Source organism: Zea mays, chromosome 6 (assembly GCF_902167145.1).
Source record: "Zea mays cultivar B73 chromosome 6, Zm-B73-REFERENCE-NAM-5.0, whole genome shotgun sequence".
In the NCBI taxonomy this organism is placed as follows: Eukaryota; Viridiplantae; Streptophyta; class Magnoliopsida; order Poales; family Poaceae; genus Zea; species Zea mays.
This window is the reverse complement of record NC_050101.1, coordinates 115876767-115902592: the sequence shown is the minus strand read 5'-3', so window position 1 is coordinate 115902592 and position 25826 is coordinate 115876767. Positions and strand designations below refer to the sequence as shown.

General features: G+C 43.4%; 1 protein-coding gene, 1 long non-coding RNA gene, 3 other non-coding genes and 1 pseudogene across 5 annotated transcripts; 1 reads left to right on the top strand and 5 right to left on the bottom strand.

Annotated features, from left to right (window-relative positions):
• Positions 1-1626: 1626 nt before the first annotated feature.
• LOC111589596 (small nucleolar RNA Z103) lies at positions 1627-1720 on the bottom strand. Its single transcript, XR_004850961.1, has one exon. It is a non-coding gene; the product is annotated as a small nucleolar RNA Z103 (small nucleolar RNA).
• Positions 1721-1815: 95 nt separating this feature from the next.
• LOC111589594 (small nucleolar RNA Z103) lies at positions 1816-1911 on the bottom strand. The gene has a single exon (XR_004850958.1). It is a non-coding gene; the product is annotated as a small nucleolar RNA Z103 (small nucleolar RNA).
• Positions 1912-2010: 99 nt separating this feature from the next.
• LOC111589597 (uncharacterized) lies at positions 2011-2078 on the bottom strand (annotated as a pseudogene).
• A 465-nt stretch (positions 2079-2543) lies between these two features.
• LOC111589595 (small nucleolar RNA Z103) lies at positions 2544-2638 on the bottom strand. Its single transcript, XR_004850960.1, has one exon. It is a non-coding gene; the product is annotated as a small nucleolar RNA Z103 (small nucleolar RNA).
• A 96-nt stretch (positions 2639-2734) lies between these two features.
• On the bottom strand, positions 2735-2830 carry LOC111589593 (small nucleolar RNA Z103). Its single transcript, XR_004850957.1, has one exon. It is a non-coding gene; the product is annotated as a small nucleolar RNA Z103 (long non-coding RNA).
• Positions 2831-16859: 14029 nt separating this feature from the next.
• Positions 16860-22189, top strand: LOC118472237 (uncharacterized). The gene is made up of 3 exons (XM_035960121.1): positions 16860-19198; positions 20944-21798; positions 21906-22189. The coding sequence occupies exons 1-3, from the start codon at positions 19009-19011 to the stop codon at positions 21950-21952; spliced, it is 1092 nt and encodes a 363-aa protein (XP_035816014.1). The 5' UTR covers positions 16860-19008; the 3' UTR covers positions 21953-22189.
• The last annotated feature ends 3637 nt before the right edge of the window (positions 22190-25826 follow it).

Below are 25826 nucleotides of genomic sequence, written 5' to 3'. Positions count from 1 at the left end.
TACAAACGTAGTGTTGCATGCATGAAATATAGTAGTAGGTTTATTACACATTTTCCTAGGAGCATGAGACACAAAATTTCTCCTAGGCCTACCATTAAAATTGGAACTTGAAGCGAACATAGCATGTGAATCATAAGCATCATAATCATATCTCCTATTATGACTAGCAATTTTCCTATTATACATGAAAGCATGATTCTTTTGAACACTACTAGCCATAAGGGCCTTCCCTTTCTCTTTGTTGGAAATGGGAGCCCTTTGGCTTGTTAAGTTCTTGGCTTCTTTTCGAAAGCCAAGTCCATCCTTAATTAAGGGGTGTCTACCAATAGTGTAGGCATCCCTATCAAATTTTAGCTTATCAAAATCAACCTTGCAAGTCTTAAGTTGAGCATTAAGACTTGCCACCTCATCATTTAATTTAGCAACTAGGTGGGTGCCCGTGCGATTCCACGGAACACAAATTGCGAGCCTCTAACGGACTTAGAGCCCTGGCAGAGCTCTAGGTACGTGCTCGTGCGTTGCCACGAGACAAGAAAAATACCGTGCATCGTGATATAATACCCGTGTATTGTGACAGCGACATAATTACTCACTTCCAGTGGCATAGAGGAGCATCTAGGGCTAATGGATCCAAACAAGTTGTTATCCAAGCAAACAATATGCAAACATAGGCAGGATTCATACAAACCATTCCCCAAACTCATGCCAGACAGAGAATCAACTGACATGCTCACATAATTTTTACAATCACCAAAAACAAAATCATTTCAAAAAAATACATTCAACATGAACCCAACAAAGCTTACATCAGGCATCCTATTAACCTGCAACTTGCAAGTTCTTAGATACGAGGAGATGGTTCAGTTGGTCCATATTAACCTGGAAGTTCTTCTAAGATTCAAAGAAATACACAAATGTCATATATCAGTTCTAGAAAAAAAAGATTGTCGTATTTTTTAGACACACTTTTTCCCTGGACCGTAGCATTTCACAAGACGTATGGATTAATGCATGCCTTAGCATTCAGTGTTTTATTCAACAATAAAAGAACACTGTAAATGTTCTGATAGAATTATGTCATGTTTTTTCAGAAATTGTTATGCGAACGGCCAAAAAATTAGAACCTACTTATACAAGATCTAGTGAAATTCTAGTTGTGTTGATGCATGCTACCAACAATACATCCTGCATTCAATCGGTTCCATCGAGCTGCCCTTGGAAGAGTGAACACTATAACACAAACAAAATATAAATCTGAAAGAAGATACTCAAAACAATTGTACATAACATAATCCACAAAAAACACTATAACACAAACAAAATATAAATCTGAAAGAAGATATCCCCCACTCATGCTCAACCAGTGATATCATGCACAGGTACCATATACGCACAAAACAGGGAGAGGATTATTATGGCGTTGACTCATACACAATGGCCATATAAATTCATCCATTGGTAATCAGTTTTCAACGCAGAACTCAAATGTCAGTCACTTAAAATAACTGTTTGGAATAAACAGTCACCTAAAAAGAGCAAGCAATGACAACAAATTTTATGTACAAGCTTAAGATAAATTCAGAAATTAAGATACACAAGGAATAAAGCAAAACAACAAAACAAACAGAGGATCAGAATTCTGGCTTGGTTTTCTCAGATGAGAAATTATAGCGCTCATTATGTTCATGTCGATCATCTAGGAAAGGGTCATCATATCCTCATAAGTGTGCAACATAGTTAAAAGAACAAAAAACACAAAAGGAGGCTACAAAATAAGCACTACATAAAATTCATAAATACTTTTATGCATAAATGGAGGATCAGAATTCTGGCTTGGTTTTCTCAAAAGAGAAATTATGGCGCTCAATATGTTCACTGTCGATCGTCTGGAGAAAGGGTCATCATATCCTCATAAGTGTGCAACACAGTTAAGATAACAGAAAAGGCACAAAAAGAGGCAACAAAAAAACACCACATGGAATTCAGAAATATTTTCTCATAAATGGATGATCAAAATTCTGGCTTGTTTTCTCAGATGAGAAATTATAGTGCCCAGTATGTTCACTATCGATCATCTGACCTTCCACTGATAACATTAAGTATAGAGTGAACAAACATTGAGTGACGTGTCGATAAAAATATGTCGTCCAGAGAATATTTTGCCACAAAGTTCATAGCGGCTGAGATCATGAGCCCTATTCTCCTTCTCTCAATGTCGTATTTCCATCTTGACATAAAATATAAATCTGAAAGAAGATATCCCCCACTCATGCTCAACCAGTGATATCATGCACATGTACCATATACGCACAAAACATGGAGAGGATTATTATGGCGTTGACTCATACACAATGGCCATATAAATTCATCCATTGATAATCAGTTTTCAACGCAGAACTCAAATGTCAGTCACATAAAATAACTGTTTGGAATAAACAGTCACCTAAAAAGAGGAAGCAATGACAACAAATTTTATGTACAAGCTTAAGATAAATTCAGAAATTAAGATACACAACGAATAAAGCAAAATAGCAAAACAAACAGAGGATCAGAATTCTGTCTTGGTTTTCTCAGATGAGAAATTATAGCGCTCAGTATGTTCATGTCGATCATCTGGGGAAAGGGTCATCATATCCTCATAAGTGTGCAACATAGTTAAAAGAACAAAAAACACAAAAGGAGGCTACAAAATAAGCACTACATAAAATTCAGAAATACCTTTTATGCATAAATGGAGGATCAGAATTCTGGCTTGGTTTCCTCAAAAGAGAAATTATGGCGCTCAATATGTTCATTGCCGATCATCTGGGGAAAGGGTCATCATATCCTCATAAGTGTGCAACATAGTTAAGATAACAGAGAAGGCACAAAAAGAGGCAACAAAAAAACACCACATGGAATTCAGAAATATTTTCTCATAAATGGATGATCAAAATTCTGGCTTAGATTTTCACAAGAGATGCATCTGCTAGAGATAAGCAGTAAGGACATTTATCTTATCATAACTATCTATTGGCTTCAGGATTGGAACACCCTCACCTAGTAGTTAGCCATCTAATTCAGCTAAATGCTATGGAAACCATATATGGGTTTTAGGTACATCATACATGAACATCTAATCACGAAATCCTAAAGTTGACAGGGGTATGAGTTGACTGCACTTTGGATAGTAGACATTTAATATTTAAAATACAATTAAATACACTATAGTTCAGATTTTCACAAGAGATGCATCTGCTAGAGACTAAAATTTTTTAGTGTGCTAAACTGAAGATCACTTGGCACATACCACTTTGTCACGCTCTTAGTGAAATGGATTGGCTTGTTTGCTGCGATAGACTATGGGTCTACACTTGCTATCGTGAGAGTGTACATGTCCGAGAATCTTGGTAATTTAGAAGAAATAGTGAGGCCATTGCTGCTGAAAGAACCCTGAGAGAAAACCCACAAGTTAGCAAAGCTATAGACACCAAATTGTTAATAAGTACTGAATCAAACCAGAAGAGACATCTCAGAACTGTCAATAATAATTCTCCTTAATTCAAACAAGATCACGTCAATATCTAATCAGTGAGGCATTCAACACCACATCAAGGGGACGTGTTCACCAAAAAGCTACTGATTGAAATCACTGTGTGCACACGTAATCACTGTATTGATACCCGTGCGTTGTTCCTGTGTGCACACGTATAATCAAGGGGGCACCACATCAATTGAACATGTCCATTAGCACTGATTGAACCAGAAGATTTCAATTAAGGAGTGCATATAATCCTGTGTGCACACGTAATCAGAAGATTTCAATTAAGGACACCACATCAAGGGGACACATCAAACCAGAAGATTTCATGCATATAATCCTGTGTGCACACGTAATCCTTTAGCACTGATTGAAATCATTGATCAATACTAAAGACATCAAATAATAGCGAGCCATGCAAATGGGTCTAAGATTAATGCCTTTAGTCCTATTTAAATAGTACACTTGAGAAATCGATATTGTATCAGATTTCCAAGTGGTAGTAAAGATCATTGACAATATCCTTTGTTGTATAAAAAATATTGGTTTTGTGTATTAACAAACATAAAGTGTAACTTACAAGCGACGACGAGACGACCCACTTGGCGTGGTCAAATACGACGATGGTGAACCAGCCATCACATGCAGTCCAGACCCTTGGCGGTGAAGGCGATCTTGTGCTCCAATAGCGTGCCCCACGCCTTGCCGCTCAGCGCGTATCAGATGGCTAGCTTGAACATGTCCATTGGCAGGAAGGTGACGACGTTGTATATCCACATGACGCCGGCCCACTCCCACCCGATGTCGAGGATGCACGCGTAGCCGATGATTGGAATAGCCGCGAGAAGGGTGGTGATCTGCAGTGCACATATATTAAAGTTGGTTGCAGTCACAAAATGGTTTTGACAAGAAAGGGGCATATTTTTCTTCTAAAGTTTGTAGGCTATGACAGCTCTAAAAAAAGAAAAAACTATAAAAAAATACACTATAAGCTATGGTCTCAGTAGGGTCATGGGGAGGAATTTGGGGGGAGATTGCTGCATGTGCTCCAACATCTAATTCAGGCTATGACAGCTTGAAACTGTTAGAAGAACAATCTCACATTATTGCCTAGTCTCAAGCTGAACAGAAACAACAATATGAGGTTATAACAAAATTGCATGCAAGAATTGAGGAGCTAGAGCATATGGAAACATGAACATAAGAAGATTCAAAGGCAGCTTGATGCATACAAAGAGATGATGGGCAACACATTAAGATATGCTCACTGCCTAAAAGATGAACCTTCAAAGCAGGAAAGCACCCTGCAATGGAAATTGACGAAAGCATGAAGTGCTCTTGATGAAGCAAATTGTGCCCTTACTGGAAGAAGAGTGAGCTGAGCCAGTTAGAAATCAATCTCCATCATCAAAAGCAAGCAACTGAGCATAAATCTCTATAATCTGTGTGCAGAGGTTTTGATGAGCTGTACTGTAGTGCATCATATAAATGACATCATAAATATCTATAATCTGTATGACCACCATTTGATTGATGAATAAGATGACATTGTCGAACTTAAAGAATACCGCAAAGTAGAAGTTCTACAAGCGATAACGACTGATCAGCTGGAAGTCAATAGATCACTACAGTAAATTGCAACAGGCAACATCATGAGTCCAGACTATAAGCTTAACACAGATAAGGAATCGATAGAACATTGCATCCATCTTTTTAAAAGAAAAAACAGAACAACGACCCATTTTTGGAAAAAACATGGAAAATTGAAGACGAACAGACCTGCACAGAATTGTAAAAGACCTCCTCCTCGTAGTTAAATAGATATGGATATAGATATAGTAGATGTTAGCCTATCTGCAGCAAAAAAAAACGGAGCGATAACCAATTCTCCAGGACAGTAGCGGACGCCAGCAATATCTAGTATATCCGCGCCAAAAAAAATATCGGAGGGAGAAACAAACCTCCTTCAGCACACGGGTAGCGCACGCCATTTTCCGCAGCATCGAGTATATCTGCGCCAAAACAATCGGAGGGAGGAACCCTGGGCCGCCGCAGGATCGAGTGACCGACGAACGTTTTCCCTTTCAGCTCGACTCGCACGAAAGGTACGGTAAACATATGAGGATAGAGACGACGTACCTCGGGCGAGCAGAGCTGGGTGAACTTCTCTCGGATGATCCGGGGCCCGAACAGCATAGAGGTGGGGAGCTTGCCTTCGCCGTCCTGGGGTTTCACCTCTGTGTCCATCCACTCCAGCCACTTCCCCTCCACGAACTGCTCGATACGGACAATAAGCTAGCACATCAAGAAAATGACACACACGCCAGGATCGGAGGGGAGCCTCTCGAATCTAGGGGAAAGCAGCTGCCCGATCGCGGCTATGCCTCACCTTCTCCAGCACGTGCCGTTTTCTTGAACCAGGACCAGCCGCCTAGGCACCCGCCGTGGACGAGCACGATGTGCTTGCCGCAACCCTGGGCAACTGGGAGGACGGGGGCCATGCGACGGATCTGGGGCGTCGGGCAACGCGAGACCGGGGGCGTCGGGCGGCGGCGTGCGAGGGACGGGAGGAGGGCCGAGGGAGGGGAGAGTGGGAGCAAGGGGCACGATGTGGCGAGGTGGGAATGAGTGGAGCGGATGATGTCGCGGGGTGCGAGTCGCAGGCAGAACGGCGTAGGTGTGCACGCCTACACTCCTTTCTTAAGGAGTAGTAGAGATAGATGCAAGATGTTCATCACAAGCATTGATATCAAAATCCTTGCATCTATTGCAAATTACAACATGTTCTACACATGAACTTGATTTATTAGCTACCTCTAGCTTAACACTTAAATCATCATTAAAAGTCTTTAAACTAGAGATAGATTCATTGCAAGTGGATAACTCAGAAGATAGTAATCCTTTTAATCTCTAAGGCAAGAGACTTTTGAACACTAACGATTTTGTCATGTTCCTCATACAAAATATCCTCTTGCCTCTCTAGCAGTCTATCCTTTTCATTTAAAGCATCAATCAATTCATTGATCTTTTCTACCTTTGCTCTATCTAAACCTTTGAATAAGCTAGAATAATCTACTTCATCATCACTAGAATCATCATCTCTTGAAGTAGTATACTTATGAGTTTCTCGAACGCTTGCCTTTTTCTCCTTCGCCATGAGGCAAGTGTGGCGTTCGTTGGGGAAGAGAGAAGATTTGTTGAAGGCCGAGGCTGCCAGTCCTTCATCATCGGAGTCGGATGATGAGCAGTCCGAGTCCCATTCCTTGCCAAGATGCGCCTCGCCTTTAGCCTTCCTATAGATTTTATTCTTCTCCTTCTTCCCATGTCTTTCTTCCCCCTGATCATTTTCATTATCGGGACATTGAGCAATAAAATGACCTGTCTTACCACATTTGAAGCAGGAGCGCTTTCCCCTTGCTTTATTCTTGTTGGGGGTACTCCTTGCGTCCTTTTAATGCGGTCTTGAAGCGCTTGATGATGAGAGCCATCTCATCTTCGTTTAGCCCGACCGCCTCAACTTGTGCCACCTTGCTTGGTAACGCCTCCATGCTGCTTGTTGCTTTGAGAGCAACGGGTTGAGGCTCGTAGATGGGTAATGGACCATTAAGCGCGTCGTCTACATATCGGGCTTCTTTCACCATCATGCGCCTGCTCACAAACTTTCCGAGTATCTCCTTGGGCATCATCTTTGTGTACCTGGGATTTTCACGGATGAGGTTCACAAGATGAGGGTCAATAACAGTAAAAGACCCGAGCATAACTCGGACGACGTCGTGGTTCGTCCATCTCGTGCTCCCATAGCTCCTAATCTTGTTGACCTGGGTCTTGAGCCTGTTGTACGTCTGTGTTGGCTCCTCTCCCCTGATCATAGCGAACCTTCCCAGCTCGCCTTCCACCAACTCCATTTTGGTGATCTTTGTGGCGTCGTTTCCCTGATGTGATATTTTGAGGGTGTCCTAGATTTGCTTGGCGTTGTCCAAGCCGCTCACCTTGTTGTACTCATCTCTGCACAAAGATGCTAGCAAAACAGTGGTAGCTTGTGCATTTTTATGAATTTGCTCGTTAATAAACACAGGGTTATCCGTACTATCAAATTGCATTCCATGTTCAACTATCTCCCAAATACTAGGACGGAGAGAGAATAGATGATTACACATTTTGTGACTCCAAAAAGAGTAGTCCTCTCCATCAAAGTGTGGAGGTTTACCAAGATGAATTGAAAGCAAATGAGCATTGGAATTAAAAGGAATACGAGAATAATCAAATGAATAATTTGAATTAACCGGTTTCTTTTTCTCATCGTCGTCGTCTCTTGGTGAAGAGGAAGATTCATCGCTGTCGTAGTAGACGATCTTCTTGATGCGCCTCTTCTTCTTTCCATCTCTTTTCTTATGACTCGAGCCTGAGTCGGTTGGCTTGTCATCTCTAGGCTCGTTGAGGAAAGACTCCTTCTCCTTGTCGTTGACCACCATCCCCTTTCCCTTAGGATCCATCTCTTCGGGCGATTAGTCCCTTACATGAAGAGAACGGCTCTGATACCAATTGAGAGCACCTAGAGGGGGGGTGAATAGGTGATCCTATAAAATCAACAACTAATAGCCACAAAACTTGGTTATAAAGATGTTAGTGCAATAGAACCAAGTGGCTATAGAGCGAGCTCTTGTGAATCACAATAATCACAAAGAAAGACAACGCAAGAGACACAATGTTTTATTCCGTGGTTCGGCCAAGTATAACACTTTCCTACCTCCATGTTGTGGCGTCCCAATGGATTAGGGTTGCACTCAACTCCTTTCAAGTGATCCAATGATCAACTTGAATACCACGGTATTCTTCCTTATATCTTTTCCCATTTGCGAGGAATCTCCACAAGTTGGAGCCTCTTGCCCTTACAAGATTGATCACAAATAAAACACGAAGTAAGGTTGGGGAGCAACACACACAAATCCGCAGCACACGCACTCACACAAGTCAAGACTTGAGCTCAAGATGAAACACAGAGAGTTCACAACTAGAACGGAGCTCAAATCACTAACACAATCGATCAAGTGCTTGGAGACGAAGTGTGGGAGTATTAGATTGCTTAGTGAATGCTTGGGTAGCTCCTCCATGCGCCTAGGGGTCCCTTTTATAGCCCCAAGGCAGTTAGGAGTCGTTGGAGGCCAACAAGGAAGGCCAAAGTTTCCTTCTGTCGGGTGGCGCACCGGATAGTCACTGTAGCATGTCCGGTGCGGATCTCCTTCCTAATTTGGCGCAGATGACCGTTGCAGCGCCATGGCCGTTGGCTCACCGGACAGTCCGATGAATTATAGCCGTACGCCGCCAAATTCTTCCGAGAGCGGCTAGTTCGCCGGAAGCCAGCCTAGCGCACCGGACACTGTCCGGTGCACCACCACCGGACACTATCCGGTGTGTCAGACTGAGCTGAGTGTTGGATGCTTAGAGCCAAGTCCTTTTCTTCTTCTCTTTTCTCTGTTTCTAGCACTTAGACAAAACATGTTAGTACTCAAAACAATGTACTAAGTCTAGAAACGTACCTTGTTACACGATTTGCACTTCTCTTTTCATTTGGCACATACTCAACTCACTTAGTATGTGTTGGACACTTAATCACCAAAATATAATAGGAATGGCCCAAGAGCACATTTCCCTTTCAAGAGTACACTAATACCAGAGTGTAGTGGAAGTCTTTGCATCATCCAAGTTCACCTTTCCCTTTCAATTCACTTTTGAGACTACATCGAGTAGACTCAAACACAAAGATTAGTCTCAAAGGGTCAAGTTGTAGCATGTCTCCCCCTAAATATGTGCACCAATTGCATATGGACTTGTGAGGTCCGGGGAGATTTTGTACAACTTGAGCACCACAAATAGATAACACAAAATGCATAAAGTAACATGATCAAAGGCATAGAACACATGTATGCTATAGATCAATCCAAGTTACGCGAATCTAAGACATTTAGCTCACTACGCAACCTGCAAAAAGTTTTCTCATCCAACGGCTTGGTAAAGATATCGGCTAGCTGGTTCTCGGTGCTAATATGGTACACCTCGATATCTCCCTTTTGCTGGTGGTCTCTCAGGAAGTGATGTCGGATGTCTATGTGCTTAGTGCGGCTGTGTTCAACAGGATTATCCGCCATGCGGATAGCACTCTCATTGTCACATAGGAGTGGGACTTTGCTCAGATTGTAGCCAAAGTCCCGGAGGGTTTGCCTCATCCAAAGTAGTTGCGCGCAACACTGTCCTGCGGCAACATACTCGGCCTCAGCGGTGGATAGGGAAACGAGTGTCCGTTTCTTTGAACTCCAGACACCAGGACCTTCCTAGAAATTGGCACGTCCCTGATGTGCTCTTCCTATCAACCTTTCACCTGGCATAATCGGAGTCTGAGTATCCAATCAAGTCAAAGATAAACCCCTTTGGATACCAGATCCCGAAGCAAGGCGTAGAAACTAAATATCTAAGAATTCGCTTAACGGCCACAAGGTGACATTCCTTGGGGTCAGATTGATATCTAGCACACATGCATACACTTAGCATAATGTCCGGTCTACTAGCACATAAATATAGCAATGAACCTATCATGGACCGGTACACCTTTTGATCAACGGACTTACCTCCTTTGTTGAGGTCGACATGCCCGTCGGTTCCCATCGGTGTCTTCGCAGGCTTGGCGTCCTTCATCCCAAACCGCTTGAGAAGATCTTGTGTGTACTTCGTTTGGGAGATGAAGGTGCCGTCCTTGAGTTGCTTCACTTGGAACCCAAGAAAGTAGGTCAACTCGCCCATCATCGACATCTCGAACTTTTGTGTCATCACCCTGCTAAACTCCTCACAAGACTTTTGATTAGTAGAACCAAATATTATGTCATCGACATAAATTTGGCACACAAAAAGATCACCATCACAAGTCTTTGTAAAAAGAGTGGGATCGGCTTTCCCAACCTTGAAGGCATTAGCAATTAAGAAATCTCTAAGGCATTCATACCATGCTCTTGGGGCTTGCTTAAGTCCATAGAGCGCCTTAGAGAGCTTGAATACATGGTCGGGGTACCTGTCATCCTCAAAGCCAGGGGGTTGTTCCACATATACCTCCTCCTTTATTGGCCCATTGAGGAAAGCGCTCTTCACATCCATTTGAAATAGCCTGAAAGAGTGGTGAGCGGCATAGGCTAATAAAATTCGAATAGACTCTAGCCTAGCCACGGGAGCAAAAGTCTCCTCGAAATCCAAACTTGCGACTTGGGCATAACCTTTTGCCACAAGTTGAGCCTTGTTTCTTGTCACCACCCCGTGCTCGTCTTGCTTGTTGCGGAACACCCACTTGGTTCCCACAACATTTTGCTTTGGACGTGGTACCAGGCTCCAAACGTCATTTCCCTTGAAGTTGTTGAGCTCTTCCTGCATGCCCAACACCCAATCCGGATCCTGCAAGGCCTCTTCTACCCTGAAAGGATCAATAGAAGAGACAAACGAGTAATGCTCACAAAAGTTAGATAATCTTGAGCGAGTAGTTACTCCCTTGCTTATGTCACCCAGAATCTGGTCAACGGGGTGATGTCGTTGGATCGTTGCTCGGACTTGAGTTGAAGGGGCACACAATGCTTCTTCCTCCATCACTTGTTCTTCCTGTGCTCCCCCTTTATCCTGTCCCTATTCTTGAGATACCTGTTCACCATCTTGAGTTGGAGGATGCACCATTGTGGAGGAGGATGGCTGATCTTGCTCCTGTTGTTCCTGTGGTCGCACATCACCAATCGCCATCGTGCGCATTGCGGCCGTTGGAACATCATCTTCATCTATGTCATCAAGATCAACTTGCTCTCTTGGAGAGCCATTAGTCTCATCAAATACAATGTCGCTAGAGACTTCAACCAAATCCGATGATTTGTCGAAGACTCTATACGCCTTTGTATTTGAGTCATACCCTAGTAAAAACCCTTCTACTGCCTTGGGAGCAAATTTAGAATGTCTACCTTTCTTCACCAGAATGTAACATTTGCTCCCAAATACACGAAAGTAGGAGACGTTGGGTTTGTTACCGGTAAGGAGTTCGTAGGAGGTCTTCTTGATAAGGCGATGCAGATAGAGCCGGTTTATGGCGTGGCAAGCTGTGTTCACAGCTTCCGACCAAAACCGCTCGGGCGTCTTGAACTCTCCAAACATCGTTCTTGCCATGTCGATAAGCGTCCTGTTCTTCCTCTCTACCACACCATTTTGCTGTGGTGTGTAGGGAGCGGAGAACTCGTGCTTGACGCCTTCCTCCTCAAGATACTCCTCAACTTGCAGATTCTTGAACTCAGACCCGTTGTCGCTCCTTATCTTTTTCACCTTTAGCTCAAATTCGTTTTGAGCCCTCCTTAGAAAGCGCTTTAGTGTCCCTTGGGTTTCTAATTTATCCTGCAAAAAGAACACCCAAGTGAAGCGGGCAAAATCATCAACAATTACAAGACCATACTTCCCCCGATGCTAAGTTAGGCAACGGGTCCGAAGAGGTCCATGTGAAGAAGCTCCAGTGGTCTTGATGTTGTCATCACATTCTTGCTATGATGAGTGCTTCCCACTTGTTTCCCTGCCTGACATGCTACACAAGGCCTATCTTTCTCGAAACAAACATTGGTTAGTCCTAACACATGTTCTCCCTTTAGAAGTTTATGAAGGTTCTTCATCCCAACATGTGCTAGACGGCGATGCCACAACCAGCCCATACTAGTCTTAGCAATTAAGCATGCATCTAGATCGGCCTCCTCTTTCGAAAAATCAACCAAGTAGAGTTTGCCGTCTAATACACCCTTAAAAGCTAATGAACCATCACTCCTTCTAAAGACAGATACATCAACGTTTGTAAAAAGACAATTGTAACCCATGTGACACAATTGACTTACAGACAGAAGGTTGTAACCAAGCGACTCTACTAGAAATACATTCGATATGGAGTGCTCGTTGGTGATGGCTATCTTGCCCAAGCCTTTGACCTTGCCTTGGTTCCCATCTCCAAAGATGATCGAATCCTGGGAATCCTTGTTCTTGACGTAGGAGGTGAACATCTTCTTCTCCCTCGGATGCATAAACCTGCAAGGAATTTAAGCTTGGGTTTTAGGTACCCAACTCTTGTTGGGTCCTACAAGGTTAGTCACAATAATTCTTGGAACCCAAATACAAGTCTTGTCTCCCTTGCATTTGGATCCCAACTTCCTAGCCACTACTCTTTCATTCTTACATGAAAGTACAAACGAAGTGTTGCAAGCATGAAAAACAGTAGTAGGTTTATTACACATTTTCCTAGGCACATGATGCACAACATGATTTTTCCTAGGCCTATTTCTACCATGCACAAAAGTAGAGATAGAGGCAAACATAGCATGTGAGTCATTGTAAGCAATATGAACATAACTCTTATTATGACTAGCAATTTTCCTATCATAAATAAAAGGATGATTCCTTTGAGGACTACTAGCCATAGGGGCCTTCCATTTCTCCTTGTTGAGAACGGGAGCCTTTTGGCTTGTTAAGTTTTTGGTTTCCTTTCGAAAACTAAGTCCATCCTTAATTGAGGGGTGTCTACCAATAGTGTAGGCACCCTAGCAAACTTTAACTTATCAAAATTACTTTTGCAAGTCTTAAGTTGAGCATTAAGACTTGCCACCTCATCATTCAATTTAGTAATAGCAGTAAGATGTTCATCACAGGCATTAACATCTAAATCCTTACATCTATTACAAATGACAACATGCTCTACACATGAACTTATTTTACTAGCTTCCTCTAGTTTAGCATTCAAATCATTATTTAAATTATTTAAACTAGAAATAGATTCATGGCAAGTAGACAACTCAGAGGATAGCATTTCATTTCTTTTAATTTCTAGAGCAAGAGATTTTTTAGCACTAACCAATTTATCATGTTCTTCATATAAAATGTCCTCTTACTTCTCTAAAAGTCTATCCTTTTCATTTAGAGTATCAATCAATTCATTAATTTTCTCTACTTTAGATCTATCTAAACCTTTAAATAAACTAGAGTAATCTACTTCATCATCGGAGGATTCCTCATCACTAGAAGTAGAGTACTTAGGAGAATCTCGAATACATACCTTCTTCTCCTTGGCCATGAGGCAAGTGTGGTGTTCGTTGGGGAAGAGCGAAGACTTGTCGAAGGTCGTGGTAGCCAATCCTTCATCATCGGAGTCAGATGAGGAGCAATTAGAGTCCCATTCCTTTCCAAGATGCGCCTCACCCTTCGCCTTCCTATAGTTCTTCTTTTCCTTCTTCCCATGTCTTTCTTGTCCCTGGTCATTTTCATTATCGGGACATTGAGCAATAAAATGACCAGTCTTACCGCATTTGAAGCAGGAGCACTTTCCCCTTGTTTTGTTCTTGTTGGGGTACTCCTTGTGTCCTTTAAGCGCGGTCTTGAAGCGTTTGATGATGAGAGCCATCTCATCTTCATTTAGCCCAGCAGCCTCAACTTGTGCCACCTTGCTAGGTAGCGCCTCCCTGCTACTTGTTGCTTTGAGCGCAACAGGCTGTGGCTCGTAGACGGGTAGTGAACCGTTCAAGGCGTCATCCACATATCGTGCCTCCTTCACCATCATGCGCCCGCTCACAAACTTTCCAAGGATCTCCTCGGGCGTCATCTTTGTGTACCTGGGGTTTTCACGAATAAGATTGACAAGATGGGGGTCAATTACAGTAAATGACCTTAGCATGAGTCGGACGACATCATGATCTGTCCATCTTGTGCTTCCATAGCTTCAGATCTTGTTGATTAGGGTCTTGAGTCTGTTGTAGGTTTGTGTTGGCTCTTCTCCCCTGATCATGGAAAATCTTCCCAGCTCGCCTTCTATCAGCTCCATTTTGGTAATCATGGTGGCGTCGTTTCCCTCATGAGATATCTTGAGGGTGTCCCATATTTGCTTGGTGTTGTCCAAGCCGCTCACCTTATTATATTCATCCCTGCAAAGTGAAGCTATCAAGACAGGAGTAGCTTGTGCATTTTTATGAATTTGCTCATTTATGAAAACGGGATTGTCAGTACTATCAAAATGCATTCCGTTTTCAACAGTTCCCAGATACTAGGATGGAGAGAAAATAAATGACTATGCATTTTATGACTCTAGAAAGAGTAGTCTTCTCCATCAAAGTGTGGAGGTTTCCCAAGTGGAATTGATAGCAAATGAGCGTTTGAATTAAATGGAATACAAGAGTAATCAAATGAATAGTTTTGATTGACCGTTTTCCTTTTTGAAGAGTCATCGTCGTCGTGTGGTGAAGAAGACGAGGCATCACTGTCGTAGTATATGATCTTCTTGATGCGCCTCTTCTTCTTCCCTTCCCTCTTCTTTTGACTCGAGCCTGAGTCAGTAGGCTTGTCGTCTCTTGGCTCGTTGAGGATAGACTCCTTTTCCTTGTCATTGACCACCATCCCCTTTCCCTTAGGATCCATCTCTTTGGGCGGTTAGTCCCTTAGATGAAGAGTACGGTTCTGATACCAATTGAGAGCACCTAGAGGGGGGTGAATAGGTGATCCTGTAAAATTAAACACTAATAGCCACAAAAACTTAGTTTAAGGTGTTAGTACGGCTAAGTAGCGAGTTCTTGTGAACACAATAATCACAGAGAAAGCAACACAAGTGACACACGATTTTTATCCTGTGGTTCGGCCAAGTAATACTTGCCTACTTCCACGTTGTGGCGTCCCAATGGACGAGGGTTGCACTCAACCCCTTTCAAGTGATCCAATGATCAACTTGAATACCACGACTTTCTTCCTTATAGTTTTTCTCCCGTTTGCGAGGAATCTCCACAAGTTGGAGCCTCTCGCCCTTACAATAAAGATCACAAAGAAGGCACAAGAGTAAGGCTAGGAGAGCAACACACACAACACACAAATTCGTAGCACACACACGCACACAAGCCAAGACTTGAGCTCTAAACATAGCACAGAGAGTTCACAACTCGAACGGAGCTCAAATCACTAACACAATCGATCAAATGCGCGGAGGCGGAGTGTGGGAGTCTTAGAATGCTTAGTGAATGCTTAGGTGTCTCCTCTATGCGCCTAGGGGTCCCTTTTATAGCCCCAAGGCAGCTAGGAGCCGTTGGAGATCAACATGGAAGGCTATCCTTGCCTTCTATCGAGTGGCGCACCGGACAGGTCCTGTAGACTGTCCGGTGCGCGATCTCCTTCCAAATTTGGCATATCCGACCGTTGCTCCTCTGGGCTAATTGGCGCACCGGACACTGTCCGGTGCACCAGCTGACCGTTGGAGCAGTCCACGTGTTGCGCGAAGATTGCGCGGCCGACCGTTGATCAGGCGACCGTTGGCTCACCGAACAGTTCGGTGCACCACCGGACAGTCCGGTGAATTTTAGTCGTACATCGCTGATCCTTTTCCTGAGAGCAGCCATTTCACCGGAGACCAGCCTGGCGCACCGGACACTGTCCGGTGCACCACCGGACAGTCCGGTGTGCCAGACTGAGCTGAAGTTTGGCTGCACACAGCCAAGTCTTTTTGCAATTCGATTCTCTTCTTCTCAGCACTGTTTCTAGCACTTGGATAACCATGTTAGTACATAAAACAATTCACCAAGTCTAGAAACATACCTTTTGCCTTGATTTGCAATTATCACTTTATTTGGCATAAAAGAACTTAATTAAACATGTTGGGCACTTAATCACCAAAATATTATAGAAATGGCTCAAAGGCACATTTCCCTTTCAGTCACGTCTGTATGTCTAGTGTTGTCATATGACTTGATATGTGACCACTCTAGGCCCATATGCGCCATATACCTGAAACCATAGCCCACACACGCCCGTGAAACCGCGTGGGTCTTCTCTAATACTATTTGTAACACCCCGTCCACTACCTAACCTATGGTACTTACTCCTAGCAGTCTTCTAGGATCATAAACCATCCCGACATACCAACACGAGCCTTTTGTGCGCACTTTGTTCTAACTCATGCACACCTGAGAAGACTTCCGAGCCGATCACCCATCCTAAGATTGCTTTGGGACAAGCACACTTAACTCATAGGTTATTTCGAGACAGGTTTCCAAAGAAAGAAGATGCATCTTGTCGGTATGAGTACTAGGATAGAATTGAAGACTTGGTAGCCTGGCACACCGGACCACTTTGCTAGAGTGGTCAGAATTGAAGATTTAGCGGCCTAGTGCACTGGACCTTGGGTCCATGTGCACTGGACCTCCTGGTCCAATGGCTACTTCAGGCAGGGCAAGTGCGACTCCAATGGTTAGCTGACGTGGCAAGGGTCCATGGTGCACTGGTCCAGTCTGGTGCCAGTCTAGTTTGGAAGGTATCTGTTAGGATCTTTGTGATCGCGGGACTTTAGACAGTCCAGTGATGTACCAAACCAGTCCGGTGACCTCATGGACAACAGGTTTTCCTGATTTGCAGGAACGACTATTTTAGCCCTTAGGGCTATAAATAGACCCCATTTTGACCCCAGCTAGAACAACAAGGCAGCAAGCAAGTGGAGAATAAGTGCATACTTATATTCTATCCCTCGCTTGTGTATTATGTGATAGATCAAGTGATTGGCATGTGTTCTAGCCAAAGAGATAGGCGTATGTGTCATACTATTGCTGCATAGAAGAGCTAGTGTGACCTTGAGCGACACATTCAATTCTATCGAAGAGCTACCAATTTTTGATAGCCTCGGTTCTGTTGTAACTCTCATCAAGGTATAGTGAAAGTCTCAGTTTGTCACCTTAGTGATAAACTTGAGCAAACAAAGGAAGGAGTTGAAATATACTCCAAGCCAGATTGGCTAACTTTAACATAGAGTAAGCAAGCATTTGAGGCTTAATCAAACCATAGTGATGCACTTTTCTACTTATATTTGTTATGTTTTCTGGGAAGTGAAGATATCTTTTGAGACAAGGGCATCTTTATGCTGCATAAGACTCTGCAAATCAAGTAAGAAAGTTCGAATAGAGTTTAAGCTTTTATTAACGCCTATTCACTCTCCTCTAGGCGACATACATGTCCTTAGTACCCTAAAAGGCACTTTCACTCATCTTGCCTCGATGGACTAGAGCGAGACGGGGTTGGGCATGGAGTGGTGAAGGACATGGGCGCACGTCATGCACGTGAATGGTTCGCCGAAATCGGGGGGGGGGGTCTAAGTCTTGCAGGCACACAACTTTCTTCTGCAGTTTTGTTTTTCCACTTAATCTGTTGCAAATTTTCGAGTGCGGAAAACTTATTCTGTTATGGATTTTTTGGTGTGGATTTTTGGGAACTTAATCTGTTACAGATTTTTATGCAGATTTTTGGAAATTATGGATTTGACTCGTTTTTTGGGACGTCAAAACCCTAGCGTGGTTTCTCCTAATAACTACGTACGAGTGATGTCGTAGATGAATAGCACACACCAATGCATCTAGGGTTTTGCCTCTTTTTCCTTGCCACGTCCCCGTGTACACTACTTCACCCCAATTATCGGTGTGCATCGGCGAATGAGAAAGTAGGCCACCATAACTGTTGTTCTCTGCGATTCTGTACTGGAGAGGGCGGGTAAGGGTTTTAGGAAGTGCTCTGCATGATTGCTTGATCACTTGACTTGTCATCTTCGTCAACTTCATCGCCGCAGCTTGTCTTCCTCCTTGTTGCATGGGCGCTTGACGTCGTTGGCAAGAACGAGACGGTACTGAACGTTGACGTCGTCTTTTCTACCTGATTGCCGCCAAGAAAGAAATGTACGACCATCTCCCTTTAATTATGTATTTCATATTGGGTAATAATCTGTTTATACACGGTTCTGGTACAGTAAGTTTTAATCTTAATTAGTATGATGATGTGCATGTTTAGATCTATTTATTTTATGTGCACATGTCTTCATGGTCATGCTTTATATGGAACTCAGTATGAACACTCATGTCACATATGCACATACCTCGTACCTTATCCCTATTAACCTATTTGGAACTCAGTAGGCACTTAACTAACCAAGTGCTCCATTGACATTACATTGTGTCACTGTCTGCTTATTTGCTGCCTAATTCATTGTTATTGCTTGGTATATACAATCGTAATATGTTTTCTGCTATACTGTATTTGGTTGGATAGAACGATCAAAACTCAATCCCATAGCACGTTCTTCGAACAGCTTTTTTAACTACTAGGAGGATGTGCCTGACACGTCTCTCCGGGTGGACATGAATGGAGGAATGCTCTGCTCGTGCCTGAAGAAGTCATGGGTGTTAGGATGTGTCCTCTACACTAGCCGGTTAACAGTAACCGGGGTAGGGTTAATCCTAACCGTCAAACCGCGCCCCTGATCGGGGGGGCTATCCTAACCGTTGGTTGCAGCCCCCGGTCACACGACGCCATATAAATAGATTAAGGGGGCCGACGGGTTTAGCCAACGCTAATCGCTCGACCACAAACCCTAATCGACACTTTGAGAGGAACCGATCCCCTAGGCGCTCGGAGTGACTGGAATCGCTGTGACTATGTCTCAGATCCCCGTTATCCCATCGGGATCTGAGATTCCCCCTGCAGGCAACATTGGAGGAGCTGATCCACCGCCGATCAACGACGGGAACCAATCTCCTCGACACCAGCAGGGAGATCGACAAGAAGGAGGAGGCGGGTCTTCGCTGCAAGACGCCGCCGCAATGATGGCTAGGAACAACAACGACGGTATGTATACATGTACCCCTCAGTAGAATAGATCTACTCATCATCGAGGTATTTTAGACACGGATTGGTATTCTAGGGACTTAGGAAACGATCCTAAGCACCAGTAATTTCTAGCAATGGTATCAGAGGCCACCTAAGAACCCTAGATCTCCTAATCCGCATCGTTTTATGAGATCACAGAAAGGTCTCGGATATATGTGATGAACTCATTTTTTTATCATCATTCATCACCCGAGAATAGAGATTAGAATAGATAGAAAGAGTTTCATGCTCTCGGGTTAGAGTTAAGATTTTAGGTCTGGCCACTCTAAAAGACACAGTGTGTCTCGGCCTCAAACCAGAGAGCTCTCACAACTAACTAGGGTTAGGGTTTATGACCTAACCCTAATCGGTTAAGCCGTCAACAGAGACGATGCACAGGCTTATGGATCCAACGATCCGCGGCCAAGAAACAAAGTCAATAAGAAACACAGATAGGGTTAGGGTTTTGAACTCTAACCGAAATAATCCCAAAACCGCACGCTCTGTCCAAAGGCCCAATATCGTTTTTTTTGGGCTCAAATCTGTGATCAGAAAACGTTTACAGAAATCGGATCAAGTGCGCAGAGCACTGCAGACGCATCCATAGGGCCTCAGGACTAAAATAACATCACAGAAAAGCTCGAATAATCAGATCCGAGTTCAAATGTAGAAGACGGTCAAGAGACCGACCTTTTTTTTTCCAGCGGTCTGCTCTGCTGTCTTAGTTTTCTTGTGTTGCTATTAAAAAAAAAACGTCGCCGGCCAAAACAGAAACAGAGGGAGAGTAAAACAGCGGCGTGAGAGAAATTAAAAAAAAAGATAGAGAAAAGTAGCATGCAGCACGCATGCAAAGAAAAAGGAGTAGCATGCATGTATGCAGCGCGCAGTGCGCATCTCCATTGCTAGCAGCCGGCACAAAGAAGGCGCGCGGACGGCCACTCTGTCGGCCGGATTTTTTTGTGGCGGCTGAAGAAAAAATGAAAGAACAGAAATATGAGCTAGGTTTCCTAACGGTCCCGAGTTCCCCGCCATTTATAGCCGCGCAAGTGCGTCTGGACCGTTAGATCGGCACTGACGGACGAGATTAACTGGAGGAGAATGGGACGCGCGCGATGGGCCAAATCGGCAGCCCAGGCCCAGGTTGCGGCCTGGGCGTGCCTGCCTCCTTACACGCTCGGCCGAAAGGCCTAGCTGGCCCACCAGCGCGCGGCTGGCCACACAGCCAGCCATTTTTTTTCAGCGATATTTTTTTTATTATCCTGGAAATAAGAATTAGTAAAACAGAAAAAGAAATTAGAAAAATAGCTAGAAAATTCAGAAAAGTACAGAAATATTTTTCTAGATTTAGACAATTTCAGAGATATTTATGGACTATTTTATTCCGCTGCGTACTTTGGTACTTTATTTATATTTTATGCAATTTTTCCAGTTAATTATGAAACCAACGTGGATTGATTATTGCTTAAATTGCATAGAATTCAGAAAATTTTGTGGTGATTGAATATTTCAACCAACGTTGAATATTGTTACCACAATTTAATACAAGTTTATGTTTTCTATATCATCCAACGATGGTTTAGAAATTTTGTGATCAGAAATTTTCATAGATATGGCATGGTTATTATTTGACCAACGTTGAATATTTAATTCATGCATGTTCTATGATTCAGTATTCAGTATTTATTTCAGATGTCCTAAATATTTTCTGTTTTAATTTTGCAAAGGTGCTCATACCGCCATGCTGATTAGCCAGATTGCTCAGATGAAACCGCTAGATGGTAGTAATTACCATTCTTGGCGGGAGGATATAGACATGATAACCACAGTGGGTGAGATAGATTACGCACTGAGGTTTGATAAACCAGTTGAGCCCACAGTGGGCACTCCCAACTATGACCACAGGTGGATGCAATACAGCATCGACAAGGTCAAGTGGGAGAGATCAAATGACAAATGTATGATTATTCTTAAGAGGAGCATCAAGGAGCCTCTTAAGAGTTCCATACCAGAGTGCGAGACTGCCAAAGAATACCTTGAGAGGGTAGCCTCTCATCACCAAGGGTCTTCTAAGGCTTATGCTTGCTCTCTAATGACAGAATTTGTCAATGCAAAATACGATGGAAATGGTGTCAGACCATTCATTCAGAAAATGATATCCATCGTAGCTAAGATAAACAAATACCTCGGGTCTCCTTTACACGAGGAATTTGTAGTATTTATGATAATGAAGTCTCTGCCCAAGGAGTTTGAGACTTTTCACATACAGTACAACACTAGTGTCACTGATAAGTGGAATATAGACCAACTCTTGGCACAGTGTGTCCAGGAGGAAGAGAGGTTAAAGCAGACTGGAGACTCTGTCAATCTCATCAAAGGCAATGTCCCCAGACAGAACAAGAACTCAAAGAAAAAGTTCAAGAAGCAAGGTAAACAGAATAACCAGGCTTCCTCGAGCAATAATAATCAGCCAAGACAAGGAGGCAGTTTCTCAGTTCCCCCTGATACCTGCCTCTATTGCAAGAAGACAGGTCATTACAAGAGAAAGTGCCCTGAATTCCTGCAGTATCTACTAGAGAGTGGTAAGGACCAAGTTACTTTTGTAAATGAGTCTTTATACTTAGAATATCCCAGTTATTCTTGGTGGATTGACTCAGGTGCAACTGTTCATGTTGCAAACTCTCTACAGGGACTCCGTACAAGCCAAAGGCTCCCAAAGGGCCAAAGAACAATTAGAGTGGCAAATGGAGTTGAAGCAGCAGTCGAGGCCATTGGAGATATACATCTTAAATTAGTTAATGGTTTTGTACTGTTGTTGAGAGACGTACTTTATGTACCTTCCTTGCGAAGGAACCTTATTTCGGTTTCTAGATTAGATGATCAGCACATTCATTGTCATTTTGGTGATAGACAATGTGTCATTCAGTTTGATAATAAAGATGTTGGTCTCGCCATCCGACGAGATATGCTTTATTTACTTTCGCAAAGTGATGTTGTTAATGTATTAGATATACCAGAAAATGATCCAGCCAACAGTGGCAGGAAAAGAAAACGAAGTGATGGAGAAACCTCGTCGAAATTATGGCACTATCGTTTGGGCCATATTTCGAGGGGGAGAATAGAAAGTCTTGTTAAGGAACAGATTCTCCATCCCCTAGATTTCACAGACTTAGAGCAATGCAGAGATTGCATTAAGGGTAAATTCGCGAAGCAGATTAAGAAAGATGCTAAGCATAGTACGAGAGTGTTAGAAATTATTCATACAGATATCTGTGGTCCTTTTCCAGTTAGGACAGTAGATGGGTTTAACTCGTTCATAACCTTCACAGATGACTACTCTCGCTACGGTTATATTTATCCAATTAAGGAAAGATCAGAAGCTTTAGACAAGTTTAAACAGTTCAAGGCTGAAGTAGAGAATCAACACGATTTGAAGATAAAGATTGTTCGATCAGATCGTGGGGGGGAGTACTATGGGCGTCATACCGAGTATGGCCAGGTCCCAGGACCTTTCGCGAGGTTCCTAAGAGAAAACGGTATTGTTGCTCAGTATTCAACACCTGGCGAACCACAACAGAATGGGGTTGCCGAAAGGCGTAACAGAACGCTAATGGATATGGTAAGGAGTATGCTAAGTTTCTCTAACCTGCCATTGGGTCTATGGATGGAGGCTTTAAAAACCGCTATGCATATACTCAACAGAGTTCCTAGTAAATCAGTGACTAGAACTCCATATGAGTTGTGGACTGGCAGAAAACCCACGCTCAACTACTTCCATATATGGGGTTGTCCAGCAGAAGCTAGAATATTTAATCCTGGACAGGGAAAGCTAGATGAGAGAACCACTAGCTGTCATTTTATTGGCTACCCTGACAGATCAAAGGGTTACAGATTCTACTGCCCTGACAGACAAAACAAGTTCATAGAAACCAGACATGCCATTTTCTTAGAGGATGACATGATCAAGGGGAGTAAGGTACTCAGAGAGGTTGACCTTCAGGAAAAGAGGATGTATGTCCCGTTTCCGATGGTTGAAGAACCATACTTCTCGATACCCACTGTGGTTCCACCAACAGTCACACCGACTGTGGGTGAAACCCCTGCTGCAAATGTGGCATCATCTAGTGCAACTACTACAGAGCAAGTAGCTTCACCTTCTGCGCATATTGGCCCTGAGCCAGTTGCACAGGACAGTTCAGAAGATGATGATAGTGTTGCGCCAATGTGACGCACCATTGCAGGAGCCCCAGGTAGAATCTGAACCAGAACCAGAACCAAGTCTCAGGAGGTCACAGAGACTCAGAAAATCTGCGATTCCTGATGACTATGAAGTCTATGCAGCAGAAAACATAGAATGTGATGAAATTCATATGAGTGAGGACATTGATACAGAAGGTGATCCCACTACATATGAAGCTGCTATGAGAAGTGCAAATTCATCCAAATGGCTATCAGCCATGGAAGATGAATTAGAATCCATGAGAATGAACAAAGTTTGGGACTTAGAAGTCATTCCCCATGGAGCCAAAACAGTAGGCTGTAAATGGGTCTACAAGACAAAGCGTGACTCCAGAGGGAACATAGAAAGATATAAGGCTAGACTTGTGGCCAAAGGGTTCACACAGAGAGAAGGCATTGACTACCATGAAACCTTCTCACCTGTCTCAACAAAAGATTCATTCAGGATCATAATGGCACTAGTTGCTCATTTTGATCTAGAACTCCATCAGATGGATGTAAAGACAGCATTCCTAAATGGAGAGTTAGAAGAAAATGTGTTCATGGCACAACCAAAGGGTTTTGTTGTGAGCGGTAAAGAACACATGGGATGTCACTTGAGGAGGTCCATTTATGGATTAAAACAGGCCTCCAGACAGTGGTACATCAAGTTTGATCAGACTATAAGAAAGTTTGGTTTCGAGGAAAACAAGGAAGACAATTGCATTTATGCAAAATTTAGAAAAGGAAAGTATATCTTCCTTGTTCTGTATGTCGATGACATACTCTTAGCTAGTAGTGATAAGGATCTACTAGCGGAAACAAAAGGGTTTCTTTCCTCGAATTTTGATATGAAAGACATGGGAGAAGCCTCCTATGTTCTTGGAATAGAAATTCACAGAGACAGACAAAAGGGAGTATTAGGACTCTCACAGAAGTCATATATAGAAAATGTACTAAAGAGGTATAATATGCACAAGTGTAATGCCTCGCCTGGTCCAATAGTCAAGGGTGATAAGTTTGGGGAATATCAGTGTCCCAAGAATCAGTATGAGAAAAACAAGATGAAGTCAGTACCATATGCTTCAGCTATCGGAAGCATTATGTATGCTCAAGTATGTACTCGCCCTGACTTAGCTTTTACCACCGGGATGCTTGGACGCTATCAGAAGAATCCAGGCATAGAACACTGGAAAGCAGTCAAGAAGGCTCTAAGGTACCTTCAAGGTACTAAAGGTCTCATGCTTACGTACAGAAGATCTAATTCCCTACAAATAGTTGGCTATGCAGATGCCGACTGGGGAGGGTGTAGAGATACACTGAAGTCCACTTCAGGGTATGTCTTTATGCTCTCTGGGGGAGCTATTTCTTGGAAGAGCTGCAAACAGACAGCGAGAGCATCGTCGACAATGCACGCTGAGTTTGTAGCTACGTATGAGGCAACTGGACAGGCGATATGGATAAAGAAATTCGTACCCGGATTAAGAGTGGTTGATAGCATAGAGCGACCACTGAGAATTTACTGCGACAACGAGCCAGCGGTATTTTTCTCCCATAACAATAAGTCAAGTGGCTCTGCCAAGTACATTGACATTAAGTGTTATATTGTTAAGGAGAAGATTCTGGATCACACCATTCAAGTTGAGCATATAAGAACCCATCAGATGCTTGCGGATCCGCTCACAAAAGGTCTTCCACCCAGCGTGTTTAGTAAGCACGCAGCCGGCATGGGATTAAGGGAGTACCTATGATCTAGAATCACAGGGGCTACAGATTGCAACCTAGTAAAATCTTTCGTTCTGAAGCAGGGGAGCATGTTGTAGTCAATGAGTGCGGTGATACTTAATAGATCATTGTCACGCATTGGTCTCTATGTGTAAACTTGTTAAAGGACGGAATTAATAAAAGTTTGAGTGTGAGATATGTAGAGAACAAAGGGGAGATTGTTAGGATGTGTCCTCTACACTAGCCGGTTAACAGTAACCGGGGTAGGGTTAATCCTAACCGTCAAACCGCGCCCCTGATCGGGGGGGCTATCCTAACCGTTGGTTGCAGCCCCCGGTCACACGACGCCATATAAATAGATTAAGGGGGCCGACGGGTTTAGCCAACGCTAATCGCTCGACCACAAACCCTAATCGACACTTTGAGAGGAACCGATCCCCTAGGCGCTCGGAGTGACTGGAATCGCTGTGACTATGTCTCAGATCCCCGTTATCCCATCGGGATCTGAGATTCCCCCTGCAGGCAACATTGGAGGAGCTGATCCACCGCCGATCAACGACGGGAACCAATCTCCTCGACACCAGCAGGGAGATCGACAAGAAGGAGGAGGCGGGTCTTCGCTGCAAGACGCCGCCGCAATGATGGCTAGGAACAACAACGACGGTAT

Excerpts from the sequence above, each read along its gene's own strand:
- LOC118472237 (XM_035960121.1), top strand. The coding sequence starts at position 19,009 with ATGTCTCAGATCCCCGTTATCCCATCGGGATCTGAGATTCCCCCTGCA. Across the intron at positions 19,199-20,943 it reads GGCTAGGAACAACAACGACG|GTGCTCATACCGCCATGCTG; the intron begins GTATGTATACAT and ends AATTTTGCAAAG. Across the intron at positions 21,799-21,905 it reads GCAGTATCTACTAGAGAGTG|GGACTCCGTACAAGCCAAAG; the intron begins GTAAGGACCAAG and ends AACTCTCTACAG.